Consider the following 22,819-nt stretch of genomic DNA (forward strand, 5'->3'; position numbering starts at 1 on the left):
AGTGACTTGTCTGACAGGCACCTCAGCCAATCAGGAGCAAGCTGAAGAAACTCCTCCCTATTCGACCTTTAGTTTTAATTCTTAATTACGTCAAATATTATATGAAGTTATTAAAACATTTTAAATATACACGTAATCCTATAGATAGATGTTAGTTCATAAAACGTGTAGCATACCTTAGCGTTGTAATTACCACTGTAAGTATTTCAATTCCTAAAAAGTGACAAGAGGAAAGGTTGAGTTTTTCGGGGGGGAAACTTGGAGAATTTTTATATACACATTTTATTTTAAAGGTTATTTACTAAGCTTCTTGAGAAATAAAATGCATGATACAAATTAGATTTATTTCAACACACATTTACTATATTTGATTAATTAATACACACATAACAGACACATTCCTAAATGTAATATTTTCTTAATTAAAAAAATACACCGGGAAATTTGAATCTTTGGGACAATGGGAATTTTCATATTCATCTTATTTATATGGCTTATATTCGTAGAATTGGCAGCACGGTGGGTGACTGGCGGTAAAGAAAATGGATGGATATTCATAGAATTCGATCAATAACAGTAAAGACACTTGTAATTGTTTTTCTAATTTAACCATTTTTTTATTCATCTTGGTTTTATATGGGTAAATGTCTCCCATGCTAAAACAGCCAAACTTTAAGTCCTATTTTCAAAAAGATATTGATTTAAATAAAATGCCTTCATAGTAATGGCAATTCTTATTGATAGAGCAAATTGTGGTGGTCCACTGAAATACAGTACGCTTCCTGCATAACGGTAAAGGCATAAACAGCTTTTTAAAAATCATGTGTGAGCTGCACAATTTACGCGTTGCCTTTCATACTCTGCGGATACAAGACCATAAATAATCCTAACTATTCATTAAATCCTTTAAACTCGTCTCTATAAAATACAAACCAATAACGGTAGACTTAAAAAAAAAAAAAAAAAAAAAAAGATTTAATAACAGTTTAAAAACCTAATGCGAATCCAAACTTCGTTTTCCGCTGGTCGAGTCTCTCCTGCGTCCTCACAGCGCCTTCCTAATCCCCTCTGATGAAGAGGAGACCACCTACATGAGTGCTAGAGAGTTCATTTAGAAACAACAGGTAAGGGAGCTGCAAAGAAAAGGGACAACACCCACACACAAATGGACAAAACAAACAAAATAGGAAAAAAATCCCAAAAGGGACAAAATTCCCACAAAATGGAGAACAACCCTACATAAAAATAGAGAAAACTTTGCCCCATATTATGCAAAAATGCCAACAGAAATTTAAAAAATATATACATGTATATATATATCCTCGGAAGTGGACCAAAAATCCTACAAAATTGGACAAATTTGCACAAGAAAAAAAAAAAAAAAATCAAAAATTCTCTGCGAACACCCACCGAAATGGGCAAAATCTCCCACTGAAATGCATATGAACATCCACAAAAATGGAAAGAAATTCAAAATTGACAAAAAGAATGTGTCCAAAATGGACAAAGAATATCCCAGTGACAAATCACCCCAAAATTGACAGAGTCCCACAAACATTTCACACACAATTTGACAAAAATGACCAACAAAAACAAAATTTCCACAAAGACAAACTCCAACTAAAATAATGGACAGAAATTCCCATAAAAACTTCTACATTCCCACAATATTGATATGAAAAACACAAATGGACAAACACTAAACATAATTCCCACAAAATTTACAAATAAATTTGCATACAAATGGGAAAAAAAACAAAAAAAAAAAGTCCCATTCAAATATCTACAGAAATGGACAAAAAAAAGAAATTTGATTTTTCTAAAATGGATGAAATTCATACAAAAAGTAAAAAACAACACCTTCCATTTTTTAGGCTCTCCATGGTCTCTATCAAACAGTTCCTAAATATACAGGAGGGGTATAAAAGTCACATAAACGGCACCTTTAATTCAAAATCTACTTTGTTTATTTAAACAAATTAGAAAGACAGCCAAGATGTGTTGAGCCTGTGTCGTCTCGAGCGCACAATATTACACAAAAAGTATCACAAAGCCACTTTCATCGAATCTTAGGCAGCCCTCTCATAGAAAGTGGAGGAGGAAAAAAAAAAAAGGCGAAATAACCACAACCTTTCACTTGACTTTTTGGTGGCCTCATAATAACTTCTTATCAGCGCCGCCGGCGACAGTCGCAGCCGTGATGAATTTTCCAGACAAGGTTGCCAGAGGCAGGCCAAGTAAAGTCCTCCCCAAAAACAAACAAACAAAATAATAAGTTGATGCAGATGTGATTTTTACAGGTGAAACGTAGCCAAACAACTTGAAACATTTAAAAGGTAACCATAGTTCATGAAAACAAATGTAAAAAAAACAAGCAAAACAAAAAAGACTTTTCACGGCACCACGGTGTACGGCTGGTAAGGCAGTAGCTTCTGACGCTGGTTGATGGCATAGATCCAACCGGGCTTGACGAAGTTCAGGTTGCCGTTGTCCATCAGCGCCTAAAAATTTGCCCCAGTGGAAATTAATCAATTCAAAGAAACCTACAATGTCCGAAATGCCTTGTGGACAAAAAAAAGTATTGGGACTTGACCTCATCAATACCACACTGCTGACTATAGCTGCTGCATGTACTGTACATCTGTCACTGCATTGCTGATTGTTCATATTGCTGGTGTTTTTCTGTGTAAAAATAGACTGTTGTATGGTTTTGGCTACATACAATGCTGCTGACAATTGCTGTTGCATGTACAGCTGTCAACACATTGCTGATAGTATTGATGGTGGTTCTCGACTGTATGTGTTTATACATGTATAGTTCTGTGACATACAACACTGCCGACTATTCTTGCTGCACGTAGCGTACAGCTGTCACTAATTAGTATTGATGATGTTTATTTAATCCTCAACTCCATATATTTAAAAATTATTTATTGAGACAAGTTTTTTTGCAACATACATTGCGTTGACTATTGTTGCTGCATGTACAAGCTGTTACGCTCTGCAAGTAGTACTGCTGGTCTTTATTTCATTCTCAACGGCTTACAAATAGACTATGTATATTTTTTTTGTCCCAATACTTGTCCACGTCTGTACAAATTCCAAACGATGACTGAACTTACGTCCTCAAAGGAGTCGTGCCATCCTTCGCCGGTCACCACAAAGTGCACCGTGTCAGACATGTAGTCTTCCAGTACGCTGTGAGGGATGATGTAAACATAAGGTTTAAAATGTCGAGATGACACCTAGTATCAAACCTGCGACTGTTGGACTTTACTACACTGGGTGCTGTTTAGCAAAGCGCTAAGTGACAGTACAATTGAGTGGTGTACAGTATATGTGCAGCCAGTGAATATCAGTGAGGTCTGAAGTAGTAATGTGTTTCTATTAAGGAGCAAGCAGAGTTACGATGTTAGACAAGAGCTTTAAAACCAACCCTTGTTTGAAATCTGACCCAAGCATGAAACCATAACCCTTTCTTGAAACGCTAAACTTTTTTTCCAAACCCCCAACCTGGCTTAAAACCCTTAAATTTGAATCTGTAACCCTTGTTTGAAACCCAGGTGTGAAACCCTCATTTGAAACCTTAAACCTGTCTTGAAACCCTTACTTTTAAAGCTCAAACCAGACTTGAAACCCTAAAACTCACTTAAAAGTAAATGATAATTTGAAATACTTTAATTTGAAACCCTCATTTAAAACCCTAAATTGAAATGCTAAGACTGTCTTGAAACTTAACCCAGACTTGAAACTGTAAGTCTAGTTTGAAACCGTAACTTGAAATCCTCATTTGATGATAACTAGAAACCAATAACCCTGGCTTGGAATTGTTTGTTACCCGTTAAAGGCGGCTATGTAGCGCGTCAGTAGTCTCCTCTCGTTGTTAGGGAATTTTCCGTACAGGAAAAAGTGCTTCCCGTTCAGGTAGTCTGTCAGAAACGAGGACACAACATGAGAGGGGGATGGGACAAAGCCGAGCCAGAGCCAATCAGAACTGCAGCTGACGTGCACAAAAAGACGGCAAGACTAACCCGGCAGAGCCGGGATGGGATGATCCTGCTCTTGCTCCGCGTCAGTGTTCTCGTCTGTGGAGCCGCCATAGGGATCCTCCTCCTGCTGCTGCTGCTGCTTTACCGCTTTAGTCTTCTTTTGACTGTTCTCGCTCTCCACCCTGACACAAAACAAGTCAGTGTTTAGTCTCCTGTTTATTAAAGTACAGATTGTTGGGGGAGGCACACAACATTGTGAGCGACCACACGTCAGAGTCTAAAGGAACGCTAGTCGTTGCGAAACATGAAATGTCAGGGTACTCATACTGTATATAAGATGCTCTAACAAACTTACTCGTCAGTGATAGAGGGTTCAAGCCTGAGTCAGGGTTTCATCTTATGTTATTTTTATTATTATTATTTTTTTTTTTAAAAAGGCAGATGTGCTAACCAGTCAGCCCACCATGCAGCCTCTATCTATCTATCTATCTACAGAAAAATGGATGGATGTGGCATGGGTCCTTTAACTTGAAGTTTGTTCACTCGCCATCTAAACATCTTTTGTGTGTTTACCTTTGAAGCTCATCCTCTGTGTCAGCAGCAGAATCCTCGGCACCACCTGTGAACATAGGCATTTATTGTCAATCCATCCTCACACACATGCATGTACGGACACCCACACGAACAGAGGCAAGAAATACAGTGTTGCAAACACACCACATGAGCAGTGTCGATATTTAACGGCAACCAAACCTCTTGTGTCGAAGAATGGCATGCCTGTCAAGTTGGGGTTCAAGTGGAGGAAAAAAGAATGAAAACAGAAGGTACAAAGGCGACCGATAACGTTGACCGTGGAGCGCTAATTAAAACGCTGTGCCCCTCGTAGGCGTTTTTATTGCGCCTCTTCGGCCACTTCACTTATGTCCCAGCATTAACATAGAAATGAGAATCATGCCCAAGTCTCGTCACGGCCATCGGGCCCCCGCCACCATCTTCAAACGGCATCATTGTTGTTTTGTGATCTTGTGTTTCAGAAAGGGGACAACACCGACTTGCTACCGTGTCAACCACCGGCTGCTTGTATGAGCATTTTGTTGAAGTCAGTTCTACTTCGCAACATGAAAGTTGGTCGGCATGTCTGTCATAATTAGACCGACAAAGAAAGTCTCAAGAAGCCAGGCCTGTAAACATACAGGATTTCTGCCATTTTGGTTCAAGTTGCCATTTTAGGGTCATTTTTGGCCATTTCCTTCAACGACGAACTCATAGTAGTGTGATAGTCACCACATCTGATCTGCATATACTAGAAAAATGGGCGACACTAAATTACAAAGAATTTGTAGAGTTTTTGTCATTGCATGTGGGCAGAGGATCCCAGAGACATTTAATGTCCCAGATACACCTCTGCTGGAGATTTACAAAATATTAGCTCCCGCCACCAATGTTTTCAATTTAAACATAATCCAACATGAATGTTCAACTGTCACCAACCTGGCTCATCGTCCACATCAGTGGAGCCGGCGTACTCGTCGTCTACGTTCCTCATCTCGGCCTCCTTTTTGGGAGAGACTTGTCTGGGCTGCTTTCTGCGGTGTCTGTAAAACCAGAAACAGGCCTGCTAAAGAGCCCATTAACCAACATCACACAGTTGGCTTGATCCTCTTTCACGGGCACTCTTCCAATCGCACCTTTAAACTGACTTCCTCCTCACTCTGGTCGTCTGCCTCCATTTCGCTCTCTGAGCTCGACTCTGCGCAATCCATCAAATAACTGCTGGGCACACATATACACAACAAAAGTGGCAGGAAGATTAAAAGCCTGCACGATACACATCTCACTTGCCGTCAGGCACAGTTTTAATTTTTGATTTGTTCCTCATGAAGGTTTTATTCTGCGGTCGTCATTGTTTTTCCCTTGTGGCTGGTGCCAGTCTGTGGTGGCATCATACAAAAAGTGTTTTTTTTTTCTAATGTAAGGCTTCAAAAGACCTTTTTAAGGCTACTTCAATGAAACGTATGACCCCGTGTGTGTTGTAAGTAAAAACAATACAAATAGAGATGACTAATTCAATGATTGAGACAATAATTTATCTATTTTTCCACAGATGCACTTTGATTTCAGTCAGGGAAAGAGCGGCATAATTGTTCATAGAGAAGGTTAAATTCTTTATCCCATAACATTTCATATCCTTCACCGTTTTACACACACACACACACACAAATAATAATGTGGGTGAAGTAATTTAATTAAAAATAATTTAATTACGGTAAATTAGCACCCATTATTTCTGTCATGTTGTAATGTTGGTTGGACCTGACTGATTAGAATACACGAGCTGACTAGACCAGTGATTTCCAACCTTTATGGAGGCAAGGAACATATTTTACAATTGAAAAATCTCACGGCACACCAACAAACAAAAATGTCACAAAAAGTGGATACATTAATTACTGTACTTATTTCCTGCCATCTAATAGAAGACCATTAATTTGTTTTGTCTGTCACTATGCCTCACTGGCATAAATAGAGGAACAAAGATATATTATTTATTGTAAATATATTTTTTGAGCAATTAAGTACACAAGTATATACAGTAAATGAACAGGTCATTTAAATAGACTCATTCCCCCATCTTGTGATCGGATTGGTGATCGGTTATCGTTTTTTTAAACTCGCTGATCGCCCCCAAAAATCCTGATTGTGTAAAGCCTAATAATAATAAAGCACTGTGATTGGCTGGCGACCAATTCAGGGTGTATCCCGCCTCTCGACCACAGATAGCTGGGATAGGCTCCAGCAAAGGGTTACAGAAAATGGATGGACGGATAATAAAGCATAGCTCTTACAAGGATACCTGGGACACAACTCTGCTTTAGGGACCAGACATCATTAGTGAGATGGTGAACAATGTATTATGGAGACTAAAAATAACAATGCGGCTTTCAGACAGTTATTCAGACATGCTTCCTCTTAGCTGGAGACATAGATGAAGAGGAATGAGCAACAAGGACTCTCGACTGACTCTGGTTGATGTGCATTTGGACACAAAGTCAACGGTAAAAAGCAGTTAGGACATCGACTTCAGTGTTTAAAGTAAACACACAACTAAGAGCATCTAGTCCAAACTCTGATTGAAGATCTGGCATGTGTGTGGACTTTTTCGCAAAATTGGTGCACCAAAGCAATAACAGAATATCTGGCATGTATTCGTCTTGGACTTTAACCTTTGCAGAGGTGTGATATTGCTACAACACCTTTCCGACAGCAACACTGCATCCCGACTTATCCCATAGTTCCTGCAAAATGAACACATCAGAGGCGTAACAGAAGATGTGGCATTCATCTGCTTTTGCCTTTTAAACAAAACCCAGCAGAGGCAGGATATTGCCACAACTGTGTCAATTTCATACAGTGACACCACAATCAGATAATCAGTTAATATCAGTGCATCTGTTATTAAATGTAAAATACTTGTCAGACAGTGGCAATTGCTTTTAATACAACAAGGGCCAGAGAACTGAGTGTCAGGTGTTTCACATTTCTGTACCGTGTTTCCAGCACTGTCTTACACACAGGAACCATCCTGCCTCTGTTACGTCTCTGACACTACCTCTGAAGTGAGTGTTACGTCTTCAGTTTCACAGCAACAATTGCTTTCAACACAACAGATGGGAAAAGCGAGCCTCGTGTCCCGACTTTCCAGTAATCCCTTACACAGAGGTATTGTCCTGCCTGGTATTGCTCTGATAAGACCTCGGAAGGAAGAAATTTGCTGGGTTGACAATACATTCCTGTCATTTTGTGTCGTTGCCGTTTATACAGAACAGTAACACGGTGAAATGTTAATTTTGGTTTCTTTCACCCATTTTTTCCACAAAATTGGAGAATCACAGCTGTAAAAGAACTGAAGAAAGTGCAATTGGAAAGAAGTCAGTGTCAGGTGTCTCGTCTTTCCAGTCAGTATTTCCTGAAACACAGGTGCCGTCCCACCTCTGTTACAGCTCTGATACTACCTCCCAAGGCTGTAAAGTCGGGTCGACTACATCCCTACGTCTGTGCTGTTCATACAGAACAGCGACGCAGAACAAAGGCTGAAAAACTGACTTTGAATGGCAGTGGCCTCATTCAGAGTTAAATATGCACGCCAGAGACGTAATAGAAGGTTCAGCAATTACCATTCTTAGCCTTTCATACAGAAGATAGCGAAGGTGGGAAACAGGTCAGTGTCAGGACAACGACAACGGATTTCGACACATCAAGGTGGGAAAAGAGAGAGAAGAAAGTTGTCCCACCTTTCCAGTGTTCCCTATACAGACATCTCATTTAATATAACACACACAAATACCGTGTGAACTGGTGTGACTTTTCAAGACTGTCGCTTTACAACACTGTGATGTCAGTGTACATATCTGGTCGAACGGTTGCAACAAGCATGTGGAAATATTATACCAAAAATAAGAAGTCTATCCTCAAATACAATAAAAGTACAGGTCAACTAGGTCAATGTCCAGTCTTAAACATGCTATACTATGGAACACAAGATGAGACCGGCTGGCTTGTTGAAGAGAAACATGCGCAGGACTCAGACTGGTTACAACTAAATTAGCGTACTGGTCCATTGTATTTGTAATCCTTTGTTTTTACGCCTGTCTATCGAAATATGTTGTTACGTGAAACCGGTCCGTGGCGCAAAAAAGGCTGGGGACTACTGTACTGTGCTGAAAAATATTACAACGTGATAAATAATCAACTTCAACTTGACTTTCATCACACTTTAGAAGACAACAAAACAATCTTTAGTCGGTGAACCCCTAACAGGCACACACTGTCCTGCCTCTGTTACGGCTCTGATACTACCTTTAAAGGCAGTCGACGTCAGAACTCTATTCCTTGTCGGTGCCGTTTATACAGAACGGCAACTTGGGGGTAGGGAGGGGAAAGCAAAAAGGATGGAGAAATGTTATATTCTACAAACTATTGATTAAGGAATGTGACCCAATACCTTTGTCCGTGTGACATAACATTACTCGATCAGCTTCTCAGCAAAGGTTAAGAGTGGGAGGAGGCCACTAATCTGCAAAGACCTTAAGAGTGATGACAACTTCTTAAATGGATGGGAGGTGTCAACAAGCATAGGCAAACACCCATACACAGATTATAGCCGTGACAGTTCTGCTTGAAATTAATCAGCTTGGAAAAAGATTTTAAAACACCAACGTTACAATGTAATCGTTTCCACTCACGTCTTCGTTGATGAGCCAATTCCAAGACAAAAGTCAGGAGCCGGATACTGGAGAATAAGGAAAGGCCACGCCTGGCTAATACCTTCACTTTTAAGCTACATTTGATATGAAGACATCTCTATCCTGGTTCTTTAGTACAATATGGCTAAAGCGAAAAATAAAATGAAAATGGAATACATGCAGTAAAGCCATCTGTGTTTCGTCTTGATATGAAGAGACGCCCTCCAAAGCACACATGGTAATCCTTCCTCCTGCTTATTTTCACCAAAGTCCAAGAGGTTTCACTAAATGTTAGTTTTAGAATCATACTGCGGTTATTTTCTTTCAGCACTTGTAAAAGTGCCTTTAGTTTTTATGTAAAGACAATCCCCTCCCAGACACACACAGTAACCCTCCATCTCTGTACTAGCTGCTCAGTACAATATAGGAATGTCTTTGGCTCCCGGAAGAGAAACCCCTCGTCTTCCGCGTTTGCGGTGTGAAGACGCATTCAATGACTCCCGTGTATTTGTACGCGCATTCAATGACTCCTGTGATCAAACAAGTGGGGGACGCGAGGTGAAGCGAACTTTCGTGTCCGATATGAATGTAGCATTATTAAGGGGCAATAATAAAAAATACAAATTAAACTAAGTCACAAAGGCAGCCGTGTTCTTTATGAGAAGAGGCTCCCCTTCCAAGCACACACACATTAATCCTGTGTTTTATATCTATTGATTATATTGTTATTGCACTTGTACGGCAGTTAAGAATTACACAACAAAAGCTGCTGTGTTCAGCCTTTACATGAAGAGACTCCCCTCCAAGACATCTGCACATTTAAACAAAGGAAGGGCAAGTAGTTTGACATTATTTTAGTTTTATATGAAGTAATCCACCACATAGTCACGACTCACACATTGGCGTTTTTGGGATATTTCTGATGCCACAAGATTTTGCCCAAATTCTGTCTAAAAAGAAAGCAGTACATTGGCATCCAGGAACTCTGTTAAAACAATACATCTCAACTGAGAGCTACGCTTTGTCTGTCGGAGACGGGGAAAGTTTAGCCTGGGCTGTTAGAAGTTACAAGAGGGTCTTCCCCACCAGTGCATGTACACGCTCACATTTGTCCATTGGCAAATCATCTGTAAGACATTCATTTTGAAGTGTAATGTTGTAAGATGAGTTTGAAAGAGATAGTAAACTGTTTTGGGACCATAATTTGTGATTATTTATGCTTTAAAATATGAATACAGTATTGCCTTGAGATGAGTTTAATTTTGTCCGTGACCATGCTCGTGACTCAAAACAATATCTCAAAACTTGTCCCATTAAAATGAATAAAAATGTCATTTATCTGTTGCAACCCAAACAAATATTTAAAAAAAAATATATAGCTGTAATGTTTATTTTAATGAAAAAAAAAATGCATATAGCAATGACATAATTGCAAAGGTTTGTTTGTCACATTGTATCAACTGACTGCTGCTCCTTCTGGTGTCCCTGCCATGGCAACCTTCGGGCAGTGTAAGACAGACAGACGGATACATTGCTGCATGCAGTTGTGCCTGGGTACAGCAGCCAATCATAGTTGCAGCAGGGCGTATCCTGCCTAAAACTCAAGTGGGATTCATAATAACGCCTTAACTTTCTCAGCTCACTAGTACAGCACTAATACCTGTATTAGTCTTTATATGCAGGAGAAAGGGCAAACTGATGCTTATTGTAAAGTATGTTGAATTCACTGCCACCATACAGTGCTTATATGTCAAGTTTGAGTTTACAAGTCAAAGCAAAAAACTGGCCGACGGCGCGTATTCTGAAAAACGTGCAAGCCAAGTCACTTACTGTATATCTCAAGGCACCACTGTATAAGCAATTAATTTAAACAGTTAAAATATTTACACCCAGTCCATATACAGAACGTACTAAAATTATTATCTGAATAACAGTTTATTAAATTTTAAAAAATAACCTTAAGAGCTTAGCTTAAAGTGTCTCTTGCATACTCAAAAATGCAAAATAAGAAACCTGGTTTGTTGCATGCAGTGACTAGAATAGTTTTAGACGTCACTTGACTGTGTGCGTGCAACAGCATAAGTGCGTGGACTCTTCTTAAGTAGCAGTCACTTGTATTGTGATGTCAGCGTGGACGCTCAGGTGGTTGTCGGGCCCTTGTCACCATCAAAGTAAGTGCTGGCTTTAATTAAGCATACCAGATGCAGACGGTAAATAAAGGAAACATCATCAAAGCAATGGCGGCTCACAAACGCGAGGGGGGGTGGGGTGGGGGGTCGGCGGTGAGGGGTATATAACGCCACCGTGTCTCTGGGAGAGACTTTGGGAATATAAAAGATCCATCATTGCAGCTTAGTTTGTTTGTGAAAAGTGTCTTTTCCCATTGCCATTAAAGTTGACATCCCCCAACTGTCCAGTGCCATCACTTTATCAAATCAAACAAAAAATGGTTGACTAACACAGGGGAGTTTAAGTATCACGGGACATAACGTTCACACGCTGTCTTTATAAGGGGTAATTTTCTAAATGACTAAAGACTAAATCTGCACAACAGTACGTATGAAAATTAGGGCAGGGACGCTACTGCTCCATCACACTCTCTCACGCACCCCTTACAGGGGTCGCACACATGTGCAACAATGTTTTTTTTTAGAAGGTAGAAAATAATGGCAATCTGTTTGTGTATGTAGATGCCTGAAATCTATATTTGATTTAATTTAATTGGTGTGTCAAGCCTATTTGAATTGAAAAACAGTATAATTAAAATGCAATGAATTATAACCCGGCACTAGTGAGTCCATTTACAGGAAATATGGCATGTACGGTCATCGTGACAAGACACATAAAAATGAATTAAGAACCTACGTTGTGAAATGCACAGGTAATCAGCCATTTTGGTTGTGGTGGAATGTGCCATTTTGGGGGTGATTTGGGGGAATCAGGGCGAGGACTTTAATGCTATTTTTTTTCTTTCACTTTTCTTCACACCGACAACCACTGCTCCCTCACTCTTGCTCATTCTCGCCCTAAAGGTGGCAGCACGCACGCACACACACACACACACACACACACACACACACACACACACACACACACACACACACACACACACAATGCACGTTTTCTTGTTTTATCACTTTAAATAGTAGAAATGGAACTAATATGCTGGTGTATGTCGCTTCATAATGGAGAATTTTAATTTTTTATTGAATTTTCATGGGTAAGTTCACTTATGTCTATTTGTCTATAAAACATACTAGAATTACGCTCGGGGACGTGATAAAATAGCATGCATCCAGCAGCTGTTCAATGTGGGTGATGGATATTATTTTTTTCCCAATATCCAGAACAATTAGTGCTACAGCTGTAATGAGTCAACATTCAGTGATTTCCTGTAACAAAATATGGACGTTCCGTAACATTTGGCAACTGTGTTAATGGTATGAAAATCGGTCCCAAAAAGCATGGGGAAACAGGGTTTTTTTTAGATACATTATGCATCCCTGCATATAATTACCTCTTGGAGGAGAGTTTCTGCTTTCTTTTATGGCAGTCAATCACCCATTCCTTGCGCACGATCATGCCCCCTGCCGACTTCACCTGGCTGTACTTGGGGGTGTTTGCAAAAGCACATCTGGACATTAATGAGAGGAGACATACATACATACACACACACACACACACACACACAAACAGTATTAGATTGCATAAGGAGTGCAGGCAAGGCCAATGTTCTGCTTTGGGGCCGTCAAAGTCGGTGTTGCTGAGAGTGCCAACGAGGGTGTCACATTTTCTTCATGTCTCATTTAAAATGAGGCTGAGGCTTTAAGATCAGAAGCCATGTTGTACATGATTATCATTCAAATGAAAGGCTGTAGTATGGCTGTAGTATGCGGCAGAGTCCAAGTGCACTCAGTCAGACCCAGAGCAGTTTCTCGTAATGTAGTGTATTTACCATATTTAGGAGAAATGCAACGTTCAACTGCAATAAAATAAATATTAATTAACACCTCTTTACAGTGTCATTCAAAACTAGGGATAGAAAAAGTCCAGTTTACCACAAGTGAAGGTTTAGCTGAGGAATTTTGTATATATTCAAATACGGACATTTTACATTCACTATTAGTATAAATGGGAACAAACTGAATTTTATTAATTGAAAACGTGAAAAATGTTAGAAAAATATTGTTTTAAATGTTGTACTAAATGATAATTATATTTCCAATTAAAAAGACATTTAACATGGACAATTACAAATGGCAACATATTTTTTAAACATTTCAAATGATAAACTAATAAAAACAATTTATTTTATTTAAAATAAAACCAATAATGTTAAAAACTAATTAATTGGACAAAAATCATGCTTTGAATCAGAATAATGCAGCACTTGGACAGATGTAGCTCAACACCCTAAAGCTGACTCACATGAGGTGCGTTGAGTCGGGCGTCCAGTCCGGCCGGTACTTGGCTCCCATCTCCAGAGCCTTCTCCCTCAGCTCCCCCCTGAAGGGATTTTGGAAACCGCTGAGGACAAACACCACTCCCTCCATGATGCGCTTGAAGGCCACTTTCTCCGGACTCTTGACGCCTTTGGATGGCTGCTCTTTGGTTTTGGGCAAACCCTCATGCCTCTTTTCGGCAAACACCTTCGCGGAGGCTGCAGAGATCAATAAAGAGGTTAAACAAAAAAAAAAAAAAAAAAAGAAACATCAATATGACATGGTGGTCTAACTATTGCGCATGAGGTGGTGGTAGAAGGCGTCACCTTTGGAGCCGCTGGGGCTCGGCGTGCCAGTCTTGACTTTGGGAGTTGCGGGTTTGAATTCCGGCGAGCTTCCCGTGCTGCTTTTCTTGGGCTGGGGGGGACCAGGGACTGACTCACGCTCCTTGCTAAACTCAAACTTTCTCTTTGCAGGTGCCTAGATAGATAGATGGATACATAAATATCATTGGATAGTTTGGACGATAGATGGCTGGATGAAAGGACACACAGCACACAAACGTGTGGGTGGATTGATGAAAGGATGAACCAAGTAAATAGGTAAGTTTCCCAACAGCAACTCAGGCTAGTCTGTCCTAAGCCTTGTTGCACAAACTGATTAAGCCTGCTCGGATGAGAGGCGAAACATTTTTCTAAGACAACCTGAACAGTCCGGTTGTGATCGATTGAATGCCCAAAAACACCAGGGAAATATTTTCAATTGTGAAGAAAAATGCCCAATATGTCTCCTTTACCAAGTCGAAAGAAATGCCCCGTACATCACCCTAAGCAGGGTGGGGGAGGGTGTAAAAAAGGAACAGTAATAACACAAAAATGGCCACTAAATTTCCACCATCAGAATTGCCTCCGTTGCCATTCTTAAAAAGCACCCGCTGCCTATTCACACACATTACCTGAATAAACAGCAAAATGAGCCCATTAAATCCTAAGTGGGCTGCATTTGTACAGTGACTTGCTGACCTTGCAAGGTACACAAAGAGCCATTTTTTTACATGCACAGGCTGACGACTTGAAAGCAAAGTAATGGCACAGCATCAGCAGCAACTATCGGTTCAATATGCTTACTCAGGGCTCCAGGCATCGAACCAGGAACCTTCCCAAATGCTGCTTAGCCCCAACAACAAAACCAGTCAAAGACGTTTGTGTCGTTGAGACTGATGATTTTTTGAGTTGCCAGGAAATCAGTAATCGAAAATCGACATGCTTTCATTATTGTAGGAAAAGCTTGAAGAGGACACTAATGGAAAATTTATTTTTTTATTGCTCGTATACAACTAGTTGGTCTCTGGAGTGCCTACTCACCCAAAGTGAAATCAAACAACCGAGCAAATCTTTATCTGCCTATTTCCAAAAATGTGTCTGTGAGCAGGACATTCTGTACTTTTGCCCTACTGTTATGTAACAGTGAGGCTCCAGGTTTCTCCAGTGATGACATGATCAGCTAGGCTGGGATAAGATCCAAAGCCACTTTCAAGTGATGACCAGAATCAGGGACTACCCAATCTGAAAACAGAGGCACTATCATGCAGAAACACCCGGGTGTGACGGTCATGCTATCATGTCAAAGCCAAGGTAAGCAGAACTGCATTGACTTTTGTTGGACACGTCACCACACCCAAATAAACACCCCACATATTTTAAACGTTTAAACGTTAAAAAAAATTTTTTTAACACATTACACAATGTTTTTGAACACACCCCAAAAAATTACAAGCATAAAATTGACAGAAAATACGTAGTCTGTGTACATGCATGTGCCTTTAAGCGGTCAGGCATGGTGGGCTATCGTGTGAGTGCTTGGGTGTGAGCTGCAACTGACAGCAGCTTCTGCATGAGTGTGCTCACTTTGTTTATGTGTTGCAGTGTTTTACCGGTGTTCAATAAAGGATTGACAAGTGCATCGGCAACTGTGGCTCTCCTTTCCCACATGCAAGGGCATTGAGAGAATATATACAGTAAAAACAAAAAAATTATTGCTTGGTGCTGACGATGTGCGGCAACATAGAGGGGGAAAAAATATTTGCATACAAAAGATTTTTCCATTATATGTCCCCTTTACATTTTTCTGTGAAATATGTACAAGAACAAAACCATTCAAACATGTTTGTGTAGTTAAGACTGCCTGATTATTGAGCTCCTGAAGAGTCAGGCGGTTGCCAGGCAACTCCTAATCTAATATCGACATGTTGCCATTTCCTTAGAAAAAGCTTAGAAAAATGAGAGATTCCTTCCAGGTTGGACATTCTCACGCAGCTTGTCACAGTCGGCGGGTGTCCTAAGATGGAGGATGATGTTTAATACCTGTGGTGGGGTGGACGACGATGGAGGAGCGGCAGGTGGGGCGGCAGGCCCGGCGGCTTGCAGGGCGGCGGCAGCGTAGCTCAACTTGTTACTCTGTGGTGACGCTACAAGTTGAAAAGAGCACCGGATGAGCACAAAGCATCTTCATACACAATAAAGGATGTCAAAATTACTGTTTCTCATTAAAAAAAACGTGTACGCATCATTATGATCTCAATGAGTTGTTGTCAGCCAACTGGTAAATGTAATTATTTGCCTTTGGGGGAAGTATTGGACTTGGCGCTGAAGAAGAGACTGCCGGGTTGGATGCTAGAGCCTGAGGCGGGAGCGTCATCTTTCACCCGGAACTGACCCAGTTTGGTCAACTTCTGCTTGTTGAGAGTAAGGAGAAAAAATAATGCTGCAAAACACAACAGGTTAAAAAAAAACAAAAAAACAGAGTGAGTGTGGTACCGGGGAGGTCACTGGAGGGTCATTTTTGTCGGAAGGCGAATGAAACTTGACAAAGGCCAGGCCGTACGCTATGTTCTAAAAGAGACACATACACGTGTTTTCATTATAATTCATTTTACATGGTAAAAAGTTGGTTTTACTAAAGAACAGAGTTCATATTTAGCAACGATCATATCAATTATTTAAAATATTTTTTCATCTACAAGGCTATCATCTGCTTTTTGATTGTACAAAGAATGATGAAAACTCATCACTTTCACTATTAAGTGACACTTGGTGATGATTCTGTGAATTCTCTTAAAAAGTTCGATAGATACGACCCCTGTAAATGGCTAAAACACCCGAAAAACGTCTGCACTGTGCTGTACCTCTACTTAAGTACACAGTGTCAGTAGTTTTGCCATCTCTGACATATGCCAGTGTGCATCACAAGCATACAGTATGATCAATTACTACATGGTGAGAGTCTTACTTTACTGTAAGGCTGGCTGCATACAATTTTCACTCGGTCCCACTTCTCCTGCGCCGTACTCTTCTGGAGCTGTCCAGGTCCAAAGAAGCGTACCCTGCTCATGTTAGTGCCGTTACGGCTCTCTGTTGGTGTCATGAAGGACGAAGTGACCAGTAGCACCTGAATTGCAAAATAAGACAGTGAGAGTGGCATTAAAAGTTGTAAAATGAAGTAAGCTAATTAGGGCGGAAGGGGATGCAGCTTGGCTGGGTACCTCATAGTCCTGGTCTCTGGTGGAGGAGGAGTTCCCCACCAGAACCTCGACGAACGCCGACCCTTCATTTCCAATGTCGATGCTGTGCACCTGCTCCTCCTTCTCAAACTAGGAATGTCAGAAAGGAACCGATGAAATTAAACACCTGACACTGACTCCTCCTGCTATGTTGTGTTAAAAGCAATTGCTGCTGACTACCAACTCTTGCGCTAATGTCATCTAATTATTTAATGGAAGGATGCCGTGTCACAGTGTGAGAGTGCACACAAACACAGCAATGTCCCGCTTTGCTGGGTTCTGTGTGAAAGACACAAAATTGCACTAATTGCTGGGCAGAATCGGTGGGGCACTATTACTCCTGCTCCGAAGCCCATCCATCCATCCATCCATCCATCCATTTTCTGAGCCGCTTCTCCTCACTAGGGTCGCGAGCGTGCTGGAGCCTATCCCAGCTGTCATCGGGCAGGAGGTGGGGTACACCCTGAACTGGTTGCCAGCCAATCGCAGGGCACATAGAAACAAACAACCATTCGCACTCACAGTCATGCCTATGGGCAATTTAGAGTCTCCAATTAATGCATGTTTTTGGGATGTGGGAAAGAAACTGGAGTGCCCGGAGAAAACCCACGCAGGCACGGGGAGAACATACAAACTGCACACAGGCGGGGCCGGGGATTGAACCCGGTTCCTCAGAACTGTGAGGCTGACGCTCTAACCAGTCGTCCACCGTGCCAAAGCCCAATTAAGAAAAAATAAATAAATATTGTCACTATAAAGTAAAAAGTATGCATGACCAAATTTTTAATATATATATATATATATATATATATATATATATATATATACACACACACACACACACACACACACACATACACACGCACACACCGTATTTTCACGGCCATAAGGCGCACTTAAAAGTCTTACATTTTCTCCAAAATGGACGGGGCGCCTTACAATGCGGTGTGCCTTATGTGTGCACCGAGTTCCAAAATCTGTAAATGTTGTTGTGTGACGAGTGCGTCGCTTGACTGACTGGGAGCATTTCCTGCAGACACGCTGCTTATATAGAGGAAAGGCGGACGTGACTGAGGACAGCATCGAATCCATGGTTCGCAAGTGGAGGAAGCAGGAAAACGCCGGCATCATTGCTGAACAGCACCCCGGCAATGCGACTGACTCAAGACAATGACGAGAGGGAACCCGGCATGTTTGATGAAGAACTTGCCCAGCTGTTCATTTCGGATACAAAAGATGAGGACTTTGATGGATTTGTGGATGAGGACTGATCAAAAAATAACGTGAGTACATTGTTAAATACTTCAATCAAGTACAACCAAACTCAGTTCTGCTCCCGCTGCCTTTTTAAAAACATACGCTAGCATGCATGCTAGCGTATGTTTTACCATGCCTGCGCCCAATAATACGGTGCACCTTATGTATGTGTTAAATACAGAAATAGACCCCGTAACTGAGACTGCACCTTTTAATACGGTGCGCCTTATGGTCGTGAAAATACGGCGTATATCGGAAAAATGATTTTTTTTTAAATTGGGTATTATTCATCTGAAAGATGATGACAATAATTTTTGCTGTTTTGCATTTTATACTTGAAACTAAGGAAGTTATTTTTTATTTTATCTGACAAATAAATGTTTTTAATATAGAAAATTAAAATAATACACATTTATTTATTTTTTTTAAATCACAAAACATTTTTATTTTTTTTTCTCCATTAAATTTATAATGTAACTTTTCAACATTATTTTGTATATTCAAACAAAGTAACCTATCGTCAGTTAAGCAGCATGGTTACTAGTTGCTAGGCAGAATAGGGGGAGCACAACTGCACCTGCTCCTAAAAAAACAAACAAATAAGAGTAACAAAACATAAACAAATAAGAGTAACAATACAAATAATTGAGTGCAAAAGTGAAAAAAATAACACCTATATAAAATATAAAATATATAGGTGGCGCGGTGAATGACTCGCTAGCACATCTGCCTCACACTTCTGAGGACCCTGGTTCAAATCCGGCCTCGCCTGTGTGGAGTTTGCATTATCTCCCCGTGATTGCATGGACCTTCTCTGGGTACTCTGGCTTCGACCCACATTCCAAAAACATGCATGAAATCTACTATATTATTAAGTGGAAGTATTTAGAAGTGCTATACATGAATCGGTGCTAATTTGAGCGCAACCCATATTCGGACCCCCCACAAAAAAATGTAAACACTTAACCAGGGGTTTGTAGATACATTTTCCCAAAAAATCTAATATGATTTTTCATTTGTTGGACATTGATGTCTTTAATAGTTTACTGACATTAAGCGACATTGAGCTTCTGTATAGTGAGCGCATATGGATTGGTTTACGTTGGAAAAATTATCATCAATTATCACCAAAAATGTATGTGGACATCTCTACTTATGGCCCCTCAACTTCTGAAAATATCAGAACAATAGCTCAAATATTATGGACTTTATGAACGTTAAGTGTGTCCCTCATTAAGCGACGTTAAGCTTTTTCCTCTAGTGCATAGGTGTCAAACTCAAGGCCCGGAGGCCAGATGCGGCCCACCACATCATTTTATGTGGCCCGCAAAAGCAAATCATGCTCGTCAACTTCTGTGATTTTTGCTCAAATTTGTAATAATAAACAATAATGTTGAGATATTACATTTTTCTGTTAACAAACCCTTCTTCTACAGTAACTTAAACAATACTTGAACAAACTATTATCCTTGTCTTCTGAGTTGAAAACTAGTCATCCCTCAATTTGTTGTGTAATGGTAATAATATGATTTTGTGATTAAACATTTCACTGTTCTAATGGCCCTTAGAAGGAAATCATAACTACAATGCGGCCCGAGACAAAAATTTGTTTGAAACCCCTGCTCCAATGTATGTGTATACAGACAAAAACGCTTAACGTCCATCAAATCGTTGTAATATATTAGGTTCAAGCTGCCATGAGTAGAGATGAGAAATTTTGGTGATGATCGCTGACAGTTTTGGGATATTAAGCCAAATTAAGCTTTTTATTTACGTTTTGTGTTAAGCGTTTTATACTGTCTAAACCAGGGGTGGGCAAACTACGGCCCGTGGGCCACATCCGGCCCATTGATCATTTCAATCCAGCCCACCAAAGATTGGTACAGAATCACCAAAATCATATCAAAAATCACAACTACATTAATTCGACCTTGTCCTGTAATACCCAGTGGTTCCACCAGGTTCTGCTGTAATGCCCAGTGGTTCCACCAGCTTGTCCTGTAATGCCCAGTGGTTCCACCAGGTAGCGCAGTGATACATTGACTTGACTTTGGCTGTTCTGTTTGAACTCTGCTTCTGCTCTGAACCCTTCTTCAACCATGAGTGGGCCAAAAAAAAGAAAAGGTGACAGTGAGTGCTGAGTGTTAAATATCGAATGGACTACTAAATACTTTTTCACTGAAGTCCGTTGTAGGCTGTATGTCTAATTTGTTAAGAAACCATTGTGGTTTTAGGGGAATATAACATCAGGTGTCACTTTGTCCCCATGCATTCTGATTATGCTAACAGCCAATCGACGCAGGAACCGATGGCTACGGCTCAGCGGTTAAAATCAAGCTCGCAGGCTCAACAAAACACCTTTATCTGACAAACTGCCATCCAAGGTTCAGTCACACAAGACCCTGAAACAGCGGCACGGGAGCTGCTGATGGAACTGATTGATCTCCAATGTGGTACTGTCTTAAAAGACAAGTTCAACTCTCAAACTGGATGAGTTTTATGCTTCACTAAGCACAGACAAAGTTCCAAAAATCCAGAAGATGGCACAGAGGATGCTGGTGGTGTTTGGCTCTATATAATGTATGTGTGTGAACAGACTTTTAGTGGGATGAACACGAACAAAACATCCTACAGATCACAGTTGAGTGATGGAACACCTCAGATGTGTTCTGAGAATTGCCATAACAAAACTAACAAGACTTTGATTCACTGGCAAAAAAGGTGATCAACAAAACAACACTGTTCCCATTGAAAGTAAATCTAAGTATTAACAGTACAATGCCTTTTGTTGTTGTTTATTTTTTATATGTAATCATCTGGTCCTGGCTTGGACCACCTGTCAAATTTCAAAAGTCAATGTGGCCCCTGAGCCAAAAGGTTTGCCCACCCCTGGTCTAGAGCAACATTTTCAACACGTTTTGTATCCCATTTAGCATTGACATCATTACCAGTAAGTTACGTAATAGCGTGATTAAAAAAATAACATAAAAATCCCACCTGCAGAATGACTGACGTCTGCTTCTCTCCGGCTCGGGCAGCTTTCCATTTTCTGTACGTGTCCGAGCTCAGCAAGTTGTCCGCCTTGTGAGTCTGTTGTTTGCCACACACACAAAAAAAACCCGTATAGCCATCTTAAAAACAACAACTTTACACCACTTAGATGAAGTTTCCATGACACAAAAGAGACATTTCACTTACATTGTCCTCGGTGCTACACGACACAACGTGCTGCAGTTTGATTTCGGGCATCGTTGACACTTTTTAACTAGCCCCTATGCTTTAACAAATGTTTTGTAAGGTTAAGCGCTAACCATACATCCGCGTGACAAAAAATGTGACTTTATGCGCAAGAATACGTCACAATTGTCTCCTGCTAGCAAACAATAGGGAGTAAACTTTGTATCACGATTAAACCGGAAAATTCACGGCATTCAAATCTACAATTAAATCACCATTCGCTTAGCATACACTTGCTTACTCTTAACAGGAGGTTATGCAGTAATATTATAAATTTCACATATTGGAGAAAACATTTTCCCACCGAAAACCTGCGTGTTATTGTGACGCTACTTCCGGGACGGTCCAGCCAATCAGAATGCGCGTCTTCTTCTTCTTGTTTCATTTAATGACTTGTGTCAATGTTAAACAGAGCCACTGGCTGGTCAAATAGCGTATTGCAAGTCACTATTCAAAGACATCGAATGCAATTCTACATAATTTACTGTTTGATATTGAATTAAGACAAACTATAAATTCACTATAGTTGTATTCATAGTTTTTTCACTTTTTAAAAGTTTTTCTTCTTTTGTAGGTAACGTAATCACTAAGAGAGAATGTTTTTATTATTATTACAACAACCAAGAAGCAAAACAGGAGCAAAATGTTCAAAGATCAAAGTAAAAATTCAGAAAGCAAGAGGAGTGTATGCTATAAATGAAAATGTAATCTACATCCATCCATCCATTTTCTACCGCTTATCCGAGGTCGGGTCGCGGGGGCAGTAGCTTTAGCAGGGACGCCCAGACTTCCCTCTCCCCAGCCAATTCATCCAGCTCTTCTGGGGGGATCCCGAGGCGTTTCCAGCCCAGCCGAAAGACTCTCCAGCGTGTCCTGGGGCGTGTCCTGGGGCGTGTCCTGGGTCTCCTCCCGGTGGAACGTGCACCTCACCAGGGAGGCGTCCGGGAGGCATCCGAATCAGATACCCCAGCCACCTCATCTGGCTCCTCTCGATGTGAAGGAGCAGCGGCTCTATTCTGAGATCCTCCCGGATGAACAAGCTTCTCACCCTATCTCTAAGGGAGAGCCCGCACACCCTGCGGAGGAAACTCA

General features: G+C 40.6%; 1 protein-coding gene across 1 annotated transcript; it reads right to left on the bottom strand.

The window, feature by feature from the left end:
- Positions 1 to 2,099: 2,099 nt before the first annotated feature.
- On the bottom strand, positions 2,100 to 22,056 carry xrcc1 (X-ray repair complementing defective repair in Chinese hamster cells 1). The gene is made up of 17 exons (XM_061675682.1): positions 21,689 to 22,056; positions 21,488 to 21,580; positions 17,216 to 17,323; positions 16,963 to 17,121; positions 16,491 to 16,565; positions 16,294 to 16,405; positions 16,038 to 16,141; positions 14,001 to 14,154; positions 13,661 to 13,892; positions 12,750 to 12,866; positions 5,664 to 5,759; positions 5,481 to 5,575; positions 4,563 to 4,608; positions 4,032 to 4,171; positions 3,839 to 3,929; positions 3,123 to 3,198; positions 2,100 to 2,501 (listed from the first exon to the last, which is right to left on the bottom strand). The coding sequence occupies exons 1-17, from the start codon at positions 21,737 to 21,739 to the stop codon at positions 2,394 to 2,396; spliced, it is 1,857 nt and encodes a 618-aa protein (XP_061531666.1). The 5' UTR covers positions 21,740 to 22,056; the 3' UTR covers positions 2,100 to 2,393.
- Between the last annotated feature and the right edge of the window lie 763 nt (positions 22,057 to 22,819).

The sequence above is a fragment of the Phycodurus eques genome, chromosome 4 (assembly GCF_024500275.1).
Source record: "Phycodurus eques isolate BA_2022a chromosome 4, UOR_Pequ_1.1, whole genome shotgun sequence".
In the NCBI taxonomy this organism is placed as follows: Eukaryota; Metazoa; Chordata; class Actinopteri; order Syngnathiformes; family Syngnathidae; genus Phycodurus; species Phycodurus eques.